This window comes from Ctenocephalides felis, unplaced genomic scaffold (genome assembly GCF_003426905.1).
Source record: "Ctenocephalides felis isolate EL2017-DRISC unplaced genomic scaffold, ASM342690v1 CF-g0.4_SCAFFOLD_01170, whole genome shotgun sequence".
NCBI classification, from domain to species: Eukaryota; Metazoa; Arthropoda; class Insecta; order Siphonaptera; family Pulicidae; genus Ctenocephalides; species Ctenocephalides felis.
In genome coordinates this window covers 37,680,074-37,696,185 of record NW_020537324.1, presented here as the reverse complement: position 1 = coordinate 37,696,185, position 16,112 = coordinate 37,680,074, and the positions used below count along the sequence as shown (strand labels likewise).

General features: G+C 31.3%; 1 protein-coding gene across 1 annotated transcript in view; it reads left to right on the top strand.

Moving 5' to 3' along the window:
* LOC113367192 overlaps positions 1-16,112 on the top strand; it is a 114,824-nt gene that overhangs the window by 26,065 nt on the left and 72,647 nt on the right. Inside the window, exons 7-10 of the mRNA XM_026608821.1 lie at positions 1,782-1,959; positions 2,028-2,191; positions 6,937-7,104; positions 15,337-15,469. Coding sequence (XP_026464606.1) covers positions 1,782-1,959; positions 2,028-2,191; positions 6,937-7,104; positions 15,337-15,469 — 643 coding nt within the window. The remainder of the gene's footprint in view (positions 1-1,781; positions 1,960-2,027; positions 2,192-6,936; positions 7,105-15,336; positions 15,470-16,112) is intronic.

The following is a 16,112-nucleotide window of genomic DNA, read 5'->3' as shown; positions in this document are numbered from 1 at the left end:
TATATATATATCATTGTATATATATATATATACAATGATACACACGTGGGCGTGTGATGGATCCATAGACCTTATACTACATTGTATATGTTGAAAATACAATATTTATTGGCACAAATTTATTATAATAAATTATGAATGTGAAGTGAGGTTATTGCGAATTGGTGTGAACAAAATGTAAATAATCTAAAAATCTTTGAGCTTTATTTTGTGCTGAATAGAAGACTTATTTGATTCATATATATTTCATATATGGGTCATCTTTCACAAACCGCACACCGACCAGATCTTGACATTTGAACATTGTCTGATTTTTTTTTTACAGATATTAAACATAAAACCATCTGACACGTATTTCAGGATTTTTTTTTATTGAAATATGGATGATTGTGCTCAATTTCAATGTATAATTTTATTATATTTTACTCATATTAAGGTCAACTTTATAATAATTAAATAAAAGTTTTTGCAATTTCCTTAATAATAACAACCTCTAGATATTCACTAAAGTTTTACCTAACCTTAAGTCACGCTTTCCACGCCAGGAACCTCAAAGACTTGTACGCATTTGTCACTTTGAAAATTGAAAAATATTTTTAAATTTGTTTATGGAGACAAATGAATATATATAAAAAAATATTAGAAGAGAACAGGGCTTAAAGGTCTGCGTGTAAAAGTTCCACTATGCATATCTCAAAAACAAATAAAGTTAGGAACTTTTCATAACAATATTTTGAAGTAGGAGGACTTTTAAGTTAGATTCAACCATTTTTTCTAATTATGGAAATATATTTTTCAGCTATTTTTCCGAAATTTGTCATTTTTTTTCTTTTAGCCCTTATCCCGGGTAAAAAGTATAGCCATCGTGCAAACAGATACAATATCTTATTCTTAATTTTAAAGAATTTTACGAAATATTAGCTCATAGGCATATCTTTTACAAAGAATTCACCATATATAGCTTTGATCTGTTATTTTATCAGAAATATTCATAAGCAGAGTTGGTATTACTCTTAATTTATATTATTGTAAAAATGCTTTTTTCTAACTAAATTATTTTTTTCCCATTTTCTTATGTTCACACCTTTGCCAGCTTGAAGGTTTAGTTGGTCTTTTTTACACCCACATGTAAACAGTAAGCTTATAAAATATTTTTTTCAACCATAAACAAGTATAATAAGAAGGGGCATTCGAAAGTGACAAATGAGTACAAGTCTTTGTACCTGGCGTGGAAAACGCGACTCGCGCTCAAAAATATTTAATACCTTTCGATGTAACGAGTTTCCAACAAATTGTGAAAAAAATTTTGTAGCAGAAAAAAAAATGTTTAATTGATTCAAGTTGGGGGAAGGACGAATAAAACCTTTGTGAATATTCAGGGGCTTTTATTGCTAAGAAAATTCCAAAAACATTTTGTTTAATTATTATAAAGTTGACTTCAATATGAGTAAAATAAAAAAAAATACTGTTGCGATCAGCACAATAGAAATAATTAATTTGACGCAAAGGATGTTGAATAGAATTGTCATGTATTCTGATTGCTATTGAAAATAAAATTAAACAAAAAAAAATTGAGAAAATCATCATCAAATTTCATTGTAAATATTAACAAAAACAAATTTTTCAGCAAACTCTGAAATTTATAACTGTAAAAATTTATTTACTTTCACGATTTGTGAAAGAATACCAATTGCATTTCTATGTCCTACAAATATATTGTATGTGTTGCAGTTAATAAACTAGGAATGTTTCATGGAAGAGCTTATACAATGAAAGAAAAGAATTTCAAAAAAATTTCAACATATTTGTGGTTTGCTTCAAGAAATTAGATATCAGGATCCTCCAGAAGACTCCAACTTGAATTTGACCTATGATATTTGTGCACAACGTGGATTGAAGAATTTACGAAATGAATATCCTGATGACGATAATATGCAAAAATTTGTTACTGAAATTCAGGTGCCAATTACTAATATGATGCTTATTTTACAAATTATTTGCGCTTAATTTTTTCTATTTCTTTTTAGAGATTATTTGAAAAAGCTCTTGATTATGCCAGAGACCTTATTAAACCTTCAGGTCTATTATCTGTTATATGCCATGGTGATTACCTAAGAAATAATGTCATGTACAAATATGATGATACAAATCAACCTATAGATTTGATGATGCTTGATCTGCAGACATTTCGGTACGTCAACAAGAATAATATTTTGTTTTCATGCTTTAAAAATTACTTTTCGAACTGATTTGATGTTCATGTCATGAGAGAATGCATTTAGCTTTTTTTTTTTTTTTTTTTTTTTTTTAATTTTTATTTTCAATAGCAATCAGAATACATGACTATTCTATGAGCTATTTGGCTTATGTCATTCACTCACACACATACACACACACTTGCAAACACACATATAAATTTATCGGATCAATATTACAATCATATTTAGAGAATCACTTCAATAAGTGATTCAATTATTCTGTTCATATAAGGTTGTGGTAGTTCTAAAGTTCCTCCATATTATCTTCGGGCAGCTTCTTCTTCAGTCTTCTTGAAGTTGATGTCTCAAGAAGCTGAGTGACTATATGGTTTGAATGATGTTGTAGTTTTTGAAAATGTTTTATACTGTTGATTTGTATTATTCTGTTTATAAAATCAATATGAAGATCGTCGTGTAAAGTTTTATTACTAACAAACCACGGAGCATCAGTAATCTGCCTCAATATTTTCGATTGGACACGTTGCATTAACGCTATGTTGGATTTGCTTGCACAGCTCCACAATTCAATGCCATAAGTCTATATGGGTTTTATTACTGCCTTGTAAATTAGAAGTTTATTGTCAATCGACAAAATTGACTTGCGTCCCAGTAGCCAGTATAGTTCAGCGGTTCTAATTTTTATAGTATTTAATTTGGCGCGAATATGGTCCTTCCACGTGAGTCTGCGATCTAAATGCATACCTAAGTATTTGACGCATTCGGTGCTTGGAATTGCTTGGCCATAAAAATGTACTCCTGGGCATGTTGTCTTGTTCAGTGTAAATGTTATATGATTAGACTTGCTCTCATTTAATTTTATTCTTCATTTTTTGTCTAATTCTCTATAACATTTAGATGCCTTTGTAAAATTAGCGAAGCCTTAGATGCATCAGCATGTGTCAAAAGAACTGCTATGTCGTCAGCCAATGTAGCTGTTGTGGTTGATTGTAATGTTGGAAAATCACTAGTGAATAGGATATATAAAAATGGCGCCAAAACACTGCCTTGTGGAACTCCTGCCTCAGTCTGATGAGATATTGAGGTTTCAGTGTTGACCCGTACTTTGAATTTCCTATTGGCGAGATAAGATTCTGGAATATTATAATAACCACATGGAGGTAGAGATCTAATCTTCGATAGAAGTCCCTTGTGCCACACCTTATCGAAAGCCTGGCTCACATCTAGAAACACTGCAGAACAGAATTGTTTGGCCTCGAAGGTATTGTTGATGACTCTTACGATTCTGTGGCACTGTTGAATTGTAGAGTGTTGACTCCGAAAGCCAAATTGATGTTCTGGAAATATATTCGCGCTAGTTAAGATATGTTGAAGTAGGAGTTTTTCGAGCACTTTTGAAACAATTGGTAGAAGGCTGATTGGTCTATATGAGGTAACCATATTAGGATCTTTTCCGCTTTTATGGATCATTTTTACTACAGATGTTTTGTAGAGAGTTGGCCAATAATTTAATCTAATTATTGAGTTGAATATATACGTTAGAAGGATGAATCCCTTCTTTGGCAATTCTTTCAACATTTTTGCCGTCACTAAATCGTAACCTGGAGATTTATTATTTTTCAGTTTACTTATCTCTTCAATTATAATCTTTAATGAAAAGAACTTTATGCTGTTCATTGAGTTGTGAGAAGGAATCATATTTGAGCTAAGGCCCGCTGCGTTAGAGTAATCTGGGTTCGGTTTGAAAACTGCACTTGAATAATGAGCAAATAAATTAGCTTTTTCTGCATCACTCCTAGCCCAAGATAGATGATTGCTGTCATCCCATCTAACAGGCGGATTTTGAATACGTGGTTTTAATTTGTTTTTAATTTAGAATTTTTTTCAATCTGGATTTTAATTTATTGCTTAAGTTATTGTATGTGTTCTTATCCGATGGAAAGTGAGTTGACTGCCATTTGCGTCTAGCTTTCCTTTTCTCGGAGATTAAATTTTTAATTTCAAAAGATAGAGGTTGATCCTGTTGAACTCTTGTTTCTGGAGTAGCAGTTAAAGTAGCATCATGAAGTGTTTTATTAAATTTGTCAATAGCAGAGTCAACTTCCGATGAGTTCTTAAGACTAATTTTGAGATCAGTATTGTTTTCTATTTTGCAGCGGTATAGTTCCCAGTTTGTTTTTCTCGAATGAAGTCTATAAGGTTTACAAACATTGATAATTGAAGAACAGATAGTAGCAGTTATAGGTGAGTGATCTGAAGAGAGATCGTAGCTTGAATGAACATCTGTGTACCTTGAGTTTAAGCCTTTGATTATGAAGAAATCCAATAAATCGGGCTTCTTCATTGGGTCAGTTGGCCAGTAAGTCGGAGTGCCCGTGGAAAGAGTACCATAGTTTTGTTGGACAATAACTTCATACAGTTTTCTTCCTTTTGGATTAATCAGTCTTAATGCATTTAGTAAAAGACTAAAAATGGTTAAATGGATAACTGTGTTGGCTGGAGTCGAGCAGAAAGAGCATCAGTATAGAATGAGAGTTTAGATCAAACAGTTTGAAGCACAACTCAACGACGGACTCGTTTCTGATGCTATTAGGTAGAAAGGAAATGGAGAAAACTTGCATATTTATTTCTTTTCTCTAGAAAAAGAGTTTAATGATGTCCTTGTGATTTTATAAATGTTTTGGAGTTGAAAAGACATCCAGTTTAGATATGCGTGTGGAAAGAATTGGTAGAATAGCTATCAGATTGTTAATGTTTTAAAGATAGTTTCTACTAATCTATTGATAAGTCAAAAACTGGAAACTTCAAAAGAGAAATCATGACATCTATAAATTAGATGTCTTGTGACTGAAAAAGGTTAGAGGGCTGAGGACTCTTTTCGGATTGCTTCTCAATATACATATTGTATTTTACATGAGACAAGTTCAAAAGAAGAGACGCAATTTTAGTAATAAATATAACGATGAGTAGTGTGCTAATTGTGATTTGCATTTGTGCTTGTAAGTGAAATTCTGGTGATTCAGGTGCATAGGCACATAATAAGAAATTGTACAAACATGAAGGATATATGTTGGCTCTTGGCGGCACATCGATTTGCACTAAAGCCTAGGATAAGCCAGAAAATAATTCTAAAGTGCAAAAAATACTTTAATACGGATTCAAAGATGTATCTACACAAATCTTTCCGAACAAATAAACGACGAAAAACTGTAGATATGATTTGAAACTTCAGGAAACAAAAAGAAGAGGTTGGACGATTACACAGATCCACAAAAGGTGGAAAATTGAAAATAGAAGAAGACGTTGGCAAATGTTATTGCCTTGTGGAAGAATTAGATTAAAACTAGTGGCGCGCATGGCATCGTGCCTTAAGGCAAATTGCTGTAACTTTCCGTACTAAAAATTATTATTTTTTAAAAACGAATAACATTTTTGAAAAAAATTTACTTCGAAAAAATTAGTTTTTCAAGAAACTATAAATTTGACAAAAGATTACTTTTTTGAAAAAAAAAATATTGAAAAAAAAGGTTTCTTTATTTTGATATATTTTGGAAGTTCTGAACTTTTTTTCAAAGCAATCGTACTGCTTTAACTGCATAGAGACGAAATATCAAAGCGCGTAAGCGCCGCGATGCCGTCTAACGGATGAACATTGATACGGAACCCATAGGAATGTAAACAAAATTTATACTCATTGTTAAAATCTCTTTAAAATATCGGATATTTCGATGTGCATATGTCTAATGATCATTTTTGACCGCCAAATGGCATTTTTTTTTTACTTTTTTCATTAGACCTCCGAAACCGCTAAACCTGCCTTGATGAAAATTTGATCAATTTTTCATCTTGTCAATACAAGTAAAACGTTTTTTGAATTATTAAAATCGAACGCTCCGTTCTCTTAAAAACTGAGTTACCATTTTTTGCACTTTTTGCCCGGTATTTTCGGAACGGCTAGGCCTATCTTCACCAAAAACTAATCAGCACATTTCCTTATCAATACGAATCGAATGTTTTTTTATTTATTCAAATCACTTGTATCCGCACACACACACGCACACACACATACATCCATTTTTTCTAAGGTATGCCAAAATACTCAGAAACCTTTGAAACGTAAAGATATATAAAAATTTTCATTTTCGATTTTTTTGCGATTACTATAACTTGCCCTACGGGAAGTTAAAAATTTGCGATATATAAAAATTTTCCCGACAATATTGTGATAAAGAAATAGGAAAACATGATCGAAGACGGACATGAACCATGCACTAGAAGTAGTTATTACATATGAGAATGATCACTCTGTACAAGAAGGCCAAAACGGAACATCTAGATACTGACTGTTGTATCTTTAAATCAAATACATCAGCAACTATATTTTGTGTTCGATTAGGGGTAAAAATTAGCTAAAGCAATATAAAGGCATCATATTTTTATGCGATGGAATTCATTCTCTAAAATCGAAAAACTGTTGTGATATCGATATTTATTGGTCTATTTTATCACAACATCTCTAGATACTTTGACCTAATTGTGTGACAGTTGCATTTAGTTCTATTTCAGAGTAATTTAAATTACAGATTAAACCCAATTTTTCTCTGACTCTGGCGTAGAGAAAAGAATTGAAATGCTATATTAACAAGACATTATTGAATATTACCTTATCATAATATTATTACTATTACTATTATATTTGTATATATGCTTTATATTTTAGATATGCTTCCCCTGCAACGGATTTGTCTGTATTTTTATTTATGCACTATGATGGCAAACAACTGATTGAAGACTGGGATTATTTCTTTAGTGAATATCATAAAGCGCTAGTAAATGAACTCAGCATTGGTTTGAATAGGCCGATTAATGATCTTCCTAGCTGCTACAGGTTCGTAAAAATAATAATAAAAATCATTTGATTTATTTGCTTGTATTATATAAAATTTATTGGTCTTACTTTGCTGTATTTATATACTCTGACTACATACATATTTAATTTACATATGGGGTAGATCGGGGCACAAAGGTCCAATTTGCAATTATATCATAACAAATAACACATATCAAACAACTATCTGATTATGTTCAATACTTCCAGCTAATTCATCATTCTAGAAATGTGTTTTTTTTGCTGTTTTTCAAAAATGTGTAACCAGATTCTTTTACCCGGGGTTAATTGGGGCGGCCAGTGGACAACATGTCCAATGTTTTATTTTAATTTTGAAGAGGTTTTACAAAATATTAGCTGCATTATTCAACCAATGCAAAATATAAATTTCATGGATGCATTTTTTACAGCGATAGCACTGTAAATAACTTTGATCTTGTATGCAGTGCCGGCTTTAGGGTAGGGCGAGGTGGGCGACCGCCCTGGGCGCCGGCAAAAAGGGGCGCTGCAGGCGCCCCTCCGGCTGATGCTCATAGTTCGAGGTCTGCTTAGTCGTCTCGTAAATTCCCTAAATTAAGCGTTTTTTTTTTGTCTATTGTCAAAACACATTGTCCTTTTAACGTTTTGGTAAAAAAAAAGCTAGCGTTATTGTAGCGAAGCGTAACAAACTCAGCTCATTCGCATGGGATAGCGAACTTGGCCACTTGGCCAGTCACTCGAAATGGCAAAATCATTGATCACATAATTACTAGTGGCCTAGTGCAAACTCGCATTGATAATTATCCGAAGAATGATGCAGGCCGATATTTCTCTAATTCTCATTTCACAAAAATTCTTACAAACAATGAAACAATTCAGCGCCGTCGGTTAATTTACTCCGTTTCTAAGGATTGAGTTTATTGTTTTGTTGTAGACTATTTGATAGTAGCTCAACGTCGAACTTAGTATCTCAAGGGTATAACAACTGGAAATACTTGTCTGAAATATTAAAAAATCATGAAAATAGCACTTTTCATAAGAAGTTTTACTTTTTCATGGATTGAAGCTGAACTACGATTAAAAATAGAAAAAACGATGGAATAATGTTTTGTCTAGATTGATGCATATCACACTTTATTTAGCCGAAAACAATATGGCGTTCAGAGGCACTTCTGACAAACTATATACGCCAAATAACGGAAAGTTCTTAGGCTTTGTACAAATACTAGCCAAATTTCATCTAGTCATGCAGGAGCACTTGCGATTAGCTATGAAGGGTGATATTTCAGACCACTCAGCTTCTGTTCATCGATGGAAAATTCTAACCGATCACTTGGGACTATATACTATAAAAAAGCACAGTGACACTCGTTGGGAAGCAAGAATAAGTAGTGTTACAGTAGTCCGTTATCAAATTAGTACTATCCATGATGCTTTGATTACTTTGGCTCTTGAAACTCAGAAAACTGATGTTCAAATGTCTCATGAAACTACTACTCTAGCCGAATAACTAAAAGATTTCAGCTTCATAGTTTCATTGGTTGTTTGGTATGACATACATCATCAAATAAATGTTGTAAGTAAATCTCCACAGTCAACAGATATGGGTCTTGGTAAATGTACACAAATGTTGAAAAAATGCGGCAATTTTTTGGAAGACTACAGAAATACGGGCTTTAAAAGCGCTATTTTAACTGCGAAGGAGTTGGCTGAAGAACTAGAAATTGAGCGTCAAGCTGGTGAAATTGCACGCGATGACCCTATAACTTCTACAGAAAAAAAATTTGAGGTTGAATTTTTCAACTGTCTTTTGGACAACATTAATTTCAATCAATGAATGGTTCGAACAGTTAAATGAGTACTCGGAATATTGGTCTTTTTTGTACAATATTAAGCAGATTCCAGAAAAACGCGACCTTCTCAAGCTCTGTAGTGATCTCCAATTAAAATTAACTGTAGACTCTAAATCAGACATAGATGGTTGTATGTTATGTGATGAACTTATAAGTCTGGCATCCCACCTGATAAAAATGTGGTTACTCCCATTTTTGTTATAAATTTTATCAAAGATTTCAATTTACAAGAACTGTATCCAAATGTATGGATATCATTGCGAATTTTATTAACTATACCTGTAACGGTTGCTAGTGGGGAGCTTTTCAAAGCTGAAGCTAATAAAAACCTATCTTCGATCAGCGATTTCGCAATCTAGATTGACAAACTTAACAACTGTGTCAATTGAGAACGAAATTGCTGAAAACATCGACTTCGACAACCTTATAAAAGAGTTTGCTGATAGAAAGGCCAGAAAAGTAAAATTCTATTAGTGGTTCTATTAATGGTTATCTTTTATAATTTTTTTTTTTAATAAATGGTTATTTCATTAGATGTTTTTCTTTTTTCCAAATGGGTTTGAATTGCAGGTGAAGGGCGCCGTAGAAATCTCGCCCAGGGCGCTGGTAGTGTTAAAGCCGGCCCTGCTTGTATGTCATTAGAAATATTCACCAGCAGAGTAGAAATAACTATTTATTTAATTTTTTTCTTGTGAAATTGCTTATTTTTAACTTGATTTACTTTTTTATTTGCTATTTTTTATTTTTCACAACTTTACCAGTGTGAAGGTTTTCAGTTGGTCCCTTCTACGCCACCCAGGTGTAAGCTTTTTAACGTCTGGATTTAACTTAAAATTAACAATACCTCTTTATAAACTTTATAAACCAATTAAATAATGAATATTAACTTCCCGTAGGGTAGTTATAGTAATGGGCCGAAAATCGAAAATGAAAATTTTTGTATATCTTCAGGTTTTGAAGGTTTCTGAACATTTTGGCATACCTCAGAAAAAATGGATGTGTGTGCATGTTATTATTTTTTTTTTTTCAATTTTTTTTTTGTATGCCGAAAATAATTCAGGTTTTAATTTTAATTCTTGCTAAACTTCACTTATATACTATAAGTAAATAATGATGACTTTGTAAATCAGTTTATATAATTCTTATAAATATTACACAATGTTACAGTATTTACATTAATCGTAACTGTCTAGCAATTTGCCTTAAGGCACGATGGCATTCACCACTAGTATAAAATTATATTAAGGTCTGGAAAAATAAGCAACAGAGCTCACAATAAAATATAACAACCTAAGAAAATAATTTTGTCATGTATTTTTAAATATTTCAGTTTTTCTCGAGATATCATCGTCACAAGATTCAAAGTGGTGTCTGGATATGCATCATATTTTTCTACTAACGTTGTTGTTAAAAAATTCTTAACTTTAATAGTTTTTGAGATTTTGGTGGTGTTCCTTTTTACCCGGGAACCTTCAAACCCAGCTTTACCCTAAATCTTTTATCTGAAAAGCTGCTTATTCATGGTTATAATTTTCTGAACTTAAAATCTTTTGTAATAATTTTTTTATTTAACGGAAATATTTTTTGTGTGTAATTAATTGTACGTTTTGGAGAAATGGCATGTCTCTTCTTCAAAAACTTTAAGAGTTTGACTTTAAAAAGAAAAATGATACTAGGTGTAAGTTAACTTTTGTCTTAAGGCAATTTATTTAAATCATGTTATGTTAGGCATGTTAGTTATTTTTGCTAAACGGTTTAAATATTACACATTATTGAAAACCGAAACGTATTTTAGTATATCATTAAAACCAGAAACTCTACTGTAACACAATGTATCATTGAATTTATCAAACAATTTTTTAGCAATCAATTATAAAGAAATCACTTGACCGATTTTTGCAAAAACAAGTCACCTAGATCCCTAAAAACCTTACCAATAAATGGTTTTCGAGTTTCATCGAATTCGCTTTTTTCAATTTGGTTCCAAACGATTCTGAATGACTTGAAACGTTGAGAAGACACAAAATTAGCAATTTGAATTTTTTTGAATTATACATTCACTAAAAGGTATAGTTGGTTGTACTATGAGAACTAGGTGTGTATTTTGACCGACTGACGGAATTAATTTAAATATTTATACAGTAGAGCGTGTAAAGTAAACCACCGCCATAATTTCAAAAACATAGTATAGAATTTTTTATGATACCTTATGATAATTTTTATAATCTTAGATAATGAAGAAAAAGATGTATCATCAGCTTTCGTCTTAATTTCGACGACGTCGCTATTATGAGATAAATGGCTATCTATCGATATCTATTACAAACGAATCTTTTTTGTTGGTATTTTTTTTGGTTTTGAGCTCTTTTAATTATTTTATGGTATCTGAATTTATTTTTTAGTATACGTTATTAATTGTTTTATAAGATGTATTGCTATTAACTTCCTGAAAGGAAAAGTTTGTTTTCAAGAAAAAATCCGTTTAGCTAAATTTATGTTTTCTTGACGTTTCAAGTCATTTTGAATCGAATGAGACCTAATTTGAAAAATGTATTGGTGTGTGTATTGCAATGTGTTTTTGTATGTGATCTAATTTTTGACATTTTGCCGATGTTTTCAAAAAATCGGCTGAACCGATTTCAAAAATTTAAAAGCCATTCGATGAAATTCGGTGAGCATCCGCGTTGGTTAGTTTTTTGATGAGATCGACTGAACCGTTTCTTTAAAATTAGCCGAAAAGTGCAAAATTTTTCGGCTGCATTCTAGCCTAAAATTCTGATCTTATTTCAAAAATTTAAATAACTTTCATAAAAGCTTACATGTGGGTGGGGTAAGAAGGAACAACTAAACTAACCCTGGCAAAGGTGTAAACAATGAGAAAACTAGTGGGGTGGGTGGCATCGTGCCTTAAGGCAAATTGCTGGAACTTCCCGTATCGTAACGAAATGTTCGAGAAATAATGAATGTTTTTAAATAGATTATTATTAATATTGTAACACTGTCTAATATTTATAAGAATTATATAAACTGAATTGCAAAGTTGAAATTATTTGTTTAAAGTATATTAGAACTATAGTCAGAATTTAAAATAAAATCTGAATTATTTTCGATATACAAAAAATTAAAAAAAAATAAAATAAAATTAAAAAAAATTTCAAACAAAAATTTTTTAATCCAAAATCAATTATTTTGTTAAGACAAGCAGAAAGTTTTTTGAATCAATTAACTTATTAATTTAGCTCCGTATCTTCGAAATGGCTGGGCCTGCCTTTGCGAAAAACTAATAACCACTTCTCCCAATCATTACTAATTAAATGTTTTTTAGATCATTTAAATCGGATGCTCCGTTCTCTCAAAAACTTGATTTCTATTTTCTGTACTCTTTGCTCTTTCTCTCTGTAACTGCTGGACCTGCCTTTGCCAAAAACGAATTAGCACATCTCCTTATCAATAGGAATCGAATGTTTTTTGAACTATTCAAATCGGTTGATCCGTACGCCCGAAAACGTGGACGAAAAATTGTATCCATTCATACATACACACACATACGCGCACACACACACACATCAATTTTTTCTGAAGTATGCCAAAATGTTCAGAAACCTTCAAAACGTCGAGAAATGTAAAAATTTTCAATTCCGATTTTCGGCCCATTACAATAACTTACCCTACGGGAAGTTAATTATAAATAAAAAATTGAATTTTGTTAAAAATATCAATTTTACATGGGATAAATTAAATTAATATTTATTCCAATCGTGCTGATATATTATTCTGATGAAATAACTATAAATAAAATAAAATAGCAGATCAATGTTATATACAGTATAGATTTTTGTAAAAAATGTGCTCATTAAATTTGTATTTCGCATTAGTTGATTAAGGTCGCTATTGCTTCCTAAACTTTCTAAACAAGTGAATAGTAATAATGAAAATAAAACTGTATTTTTTGCTTATAATAAACACTTTTCTAAATGAATAGATTCAAATTTCATATGATAGAGCAACTTGATCCCAATTTGTTTGTTAATTAAAATAGATTTTTGTAGACCACTTTTATATATAGATATAAGTATTGCTGACATTATAGTTTAGTGTAGTATTACCTTATGTAACAACATCATTATTTATTACCAATTAATAAATACTCCATAGCCTATTGAGCGTAATTAAAACCTGTGAAAAATATTTGATATAAGTTCAGTGAATTATATAGAAGATGATCAGAATGACAGATTATTTTTCAACTTTTAGCAAAATTGTGATCAGTTTTTCATTCTGTCAATACAAGTAATATGTTTTTTGAATCAATCCAATCTAACGCTCCGTTTTCTCAAAAACTGAATAGCCATTTTTGGATATTTTGCCGAGTATCTTCGAATTGGCCGGACCTGCTTTTGCCAAAAGCTCATCGGTACTCTCATCAATAGGAATCGAATGTTTTTCATCAAATTTTTGACCCGTGTTCTCGAATTCGTAGACAAAAAATAGTATCCACAAGTACACATACTAACATCGTTTTTCCTAATGTAGGGGAACTTGGTGCTATCTCTAACACTGTAACAGGGGTGTAGAGGATCAGTTACAGCAACTGTCCATCTTTATTTCGTAGAAATTTAATCAATGATTTTCAAGACACATTAATCCTAAAAAAAAACTGTTATGAACCATCTCTTAGTTCCTCTATCCCAAATGTTCATAAACTTTAAAACGTAAAAATATGCAAGAATTTTCATTTCCGTTCTTTGCGATTACTATGGCATACTCTACGCAAAGTTAAAAATAGTAATAGGAAGGAAATGTTTACTGCAATGTGAGCACCAGAGATAAAAGTTAGAAAAATTAGAAAAGCATTAAAAACATTATTATATTAGCCAACTGATAAGGGAAATGGGCCGCGAATACTAATTAAACTTCTAAGTGAGACATACAAAACTGGAAATGTTCTTTGGTCTGCAAATTATTTCTTTTTAGAATAATCAAGTTAAGTCAGTACAAAAGTTTAAAAAAAAACTAGTGACAATCCGAAGTTGATTATTAGAATTTAACCCTTAATGGTAGGAAGCTTTTTCTTGTAAAAGTCGCGCATACGACGACTGAAAATTAGGCGCAATTCGGAAACGTTTCGGAGAATCAAATTTTAAATTGAACATTTAAACTGATTTATTAATTTTCCAAAAATATTTGTTTTCACCGGGAAAAACAATTTGCTAATTTTATATTTTTCGGCGCTTCAAGTTATTCTGAAACCAATCTGATGAGATTTTATCCCTCGATTTTCTATCTTCGTTGAAAAATATTTAATAGTTAATTACGAAGAAACGGCTCCACCGTTTATTGTCCAAAACTTATCGTATAGTTTTTAAGTTTTTGAAATCTATTCAGAATTTATGGCTAAAATTTTTCACTTTTCTCTTAATTACTAAGGAACGGCTCGGCAGATTTTCGCACAAAACTGAGAACGATGGTTCTTATTGAGATATATCAAATGGCTTTTAAATTTTTGAAATCGGTTCTGGCGTTTTTGAGAAAACGACCATTAAAGGTCTAATTTTGACAAATGCCAAAAAAACGATACTAAATTTTTCAAACTTTGAAGAATTTTTAAAATTAAACGAGTTGTCATATGGCCGTAATATTTTAGTATGATCTACAAGACTATCGATTTTGTTTAAACTTTATTACAAGAAATCGGCCTGGCCGATCTTTACCAAAAACTAATCAGCACGATACCCAACCAATATCTATCAAACGGTTTTTGAATTTTCAAAATCGATTCAGAACTGCGGGCTAAAACGTGAACAATTTTTTTTTCATTTTTCTGCTATTTACAAAGAAACGGCCAGGTCGATTATCGCAAAAAACTCAGAAACGATAGTCCTCATCGAGATACACCGAAAAACTTTTTAATTTTTGAAATCGGTCTAGCCGTTTTTGAGAAAACGTTAATTTAATGTAAAACAACTGTTCACATATTCACACAGACACATACACACTCACACATACTTTTTCCAAATTTGGTTTCATTCGATTCAGAATGGTTGGAATCGTACAGAAAACATAAAATTAGCAAATCGGATTTTTTATGAAAACATAAACTTCTCTAAAAAAGTTACGCAGCGCGATTGCCTTGAAAAGAAGTTCAAAATTTTCAAAAATTTCTAATATATGAAAAAAATTCAAATTTTTTAAAAAAGATAATGAAAATTCTCAAAAATCTCATTTTTTCTAAGTTTTCAAAAAAGTTTACGACTTCTTTAAAAAAAAATGATTTAAATTTTTAGTACGGGAAGTTTTAGCAATTTGCTTTAAGGCACGATGACACATTGTTCATTTATATGCAAATTTTGTTTATAATAAATATTTTTATTCTCATGCAGCTTTATTTTTATGTAACTAGTAAATCTAGCATGGGACGAGATTTCGCGCAGTTTTGTCTTCATGGGTACTATACTGCATCGTACTTTATGGGATGCCTACATGAACCAATTAATGAAGATCCTGCGACATACTTTGCAAATGCATCATCTGAGGTAAGATTACAAAAACCCATTTACGTTAGTTCGCTTTGTACATTTTAAACGAAGGAAAATGTCAAATTATGGTTACAATATGGTCCTAGACGATTTTAGACAAATATAACGATATTCATTGGTAAATGTTTATATAAAGCTCTCCCCCAGGAACGATTGTGACAGGCATAAAAATAGGTTAAAAACAGTAGTTTTAAACACCAAAATGATTTATAACGACTTTTATTGTCGTTAATAACAATAATATGTGACAAAATACAACATAAACATTTAAACAAAGCTCATTAATGAAATATAACAATATATAACAAAAAATATTTTTTAAATAATGTTTACAAGCATTCTTTGTGAAATCTTTTTTCCCTATATTAATTTTTTTTTCTTTTCTGGTATTTTATCTTAATGAAGTTAGATTTTTTATATTTGTTTATCCTCACTGGAAAAGGACAACAATGCATGTCACACTCACAACGGCAGCCCAAAAACGCACTCTTTTGAAAACAAATCACCATTATGACTGAGCTAAATTATCTAAGCACAAATTAATTGCTGGTAAATAACTACTAATGTTCAACTTACAGCAAAATAACAACCAATGTCATCTATCTGTACACGATTAGCAGCTATGATTAAAAGAATTGGA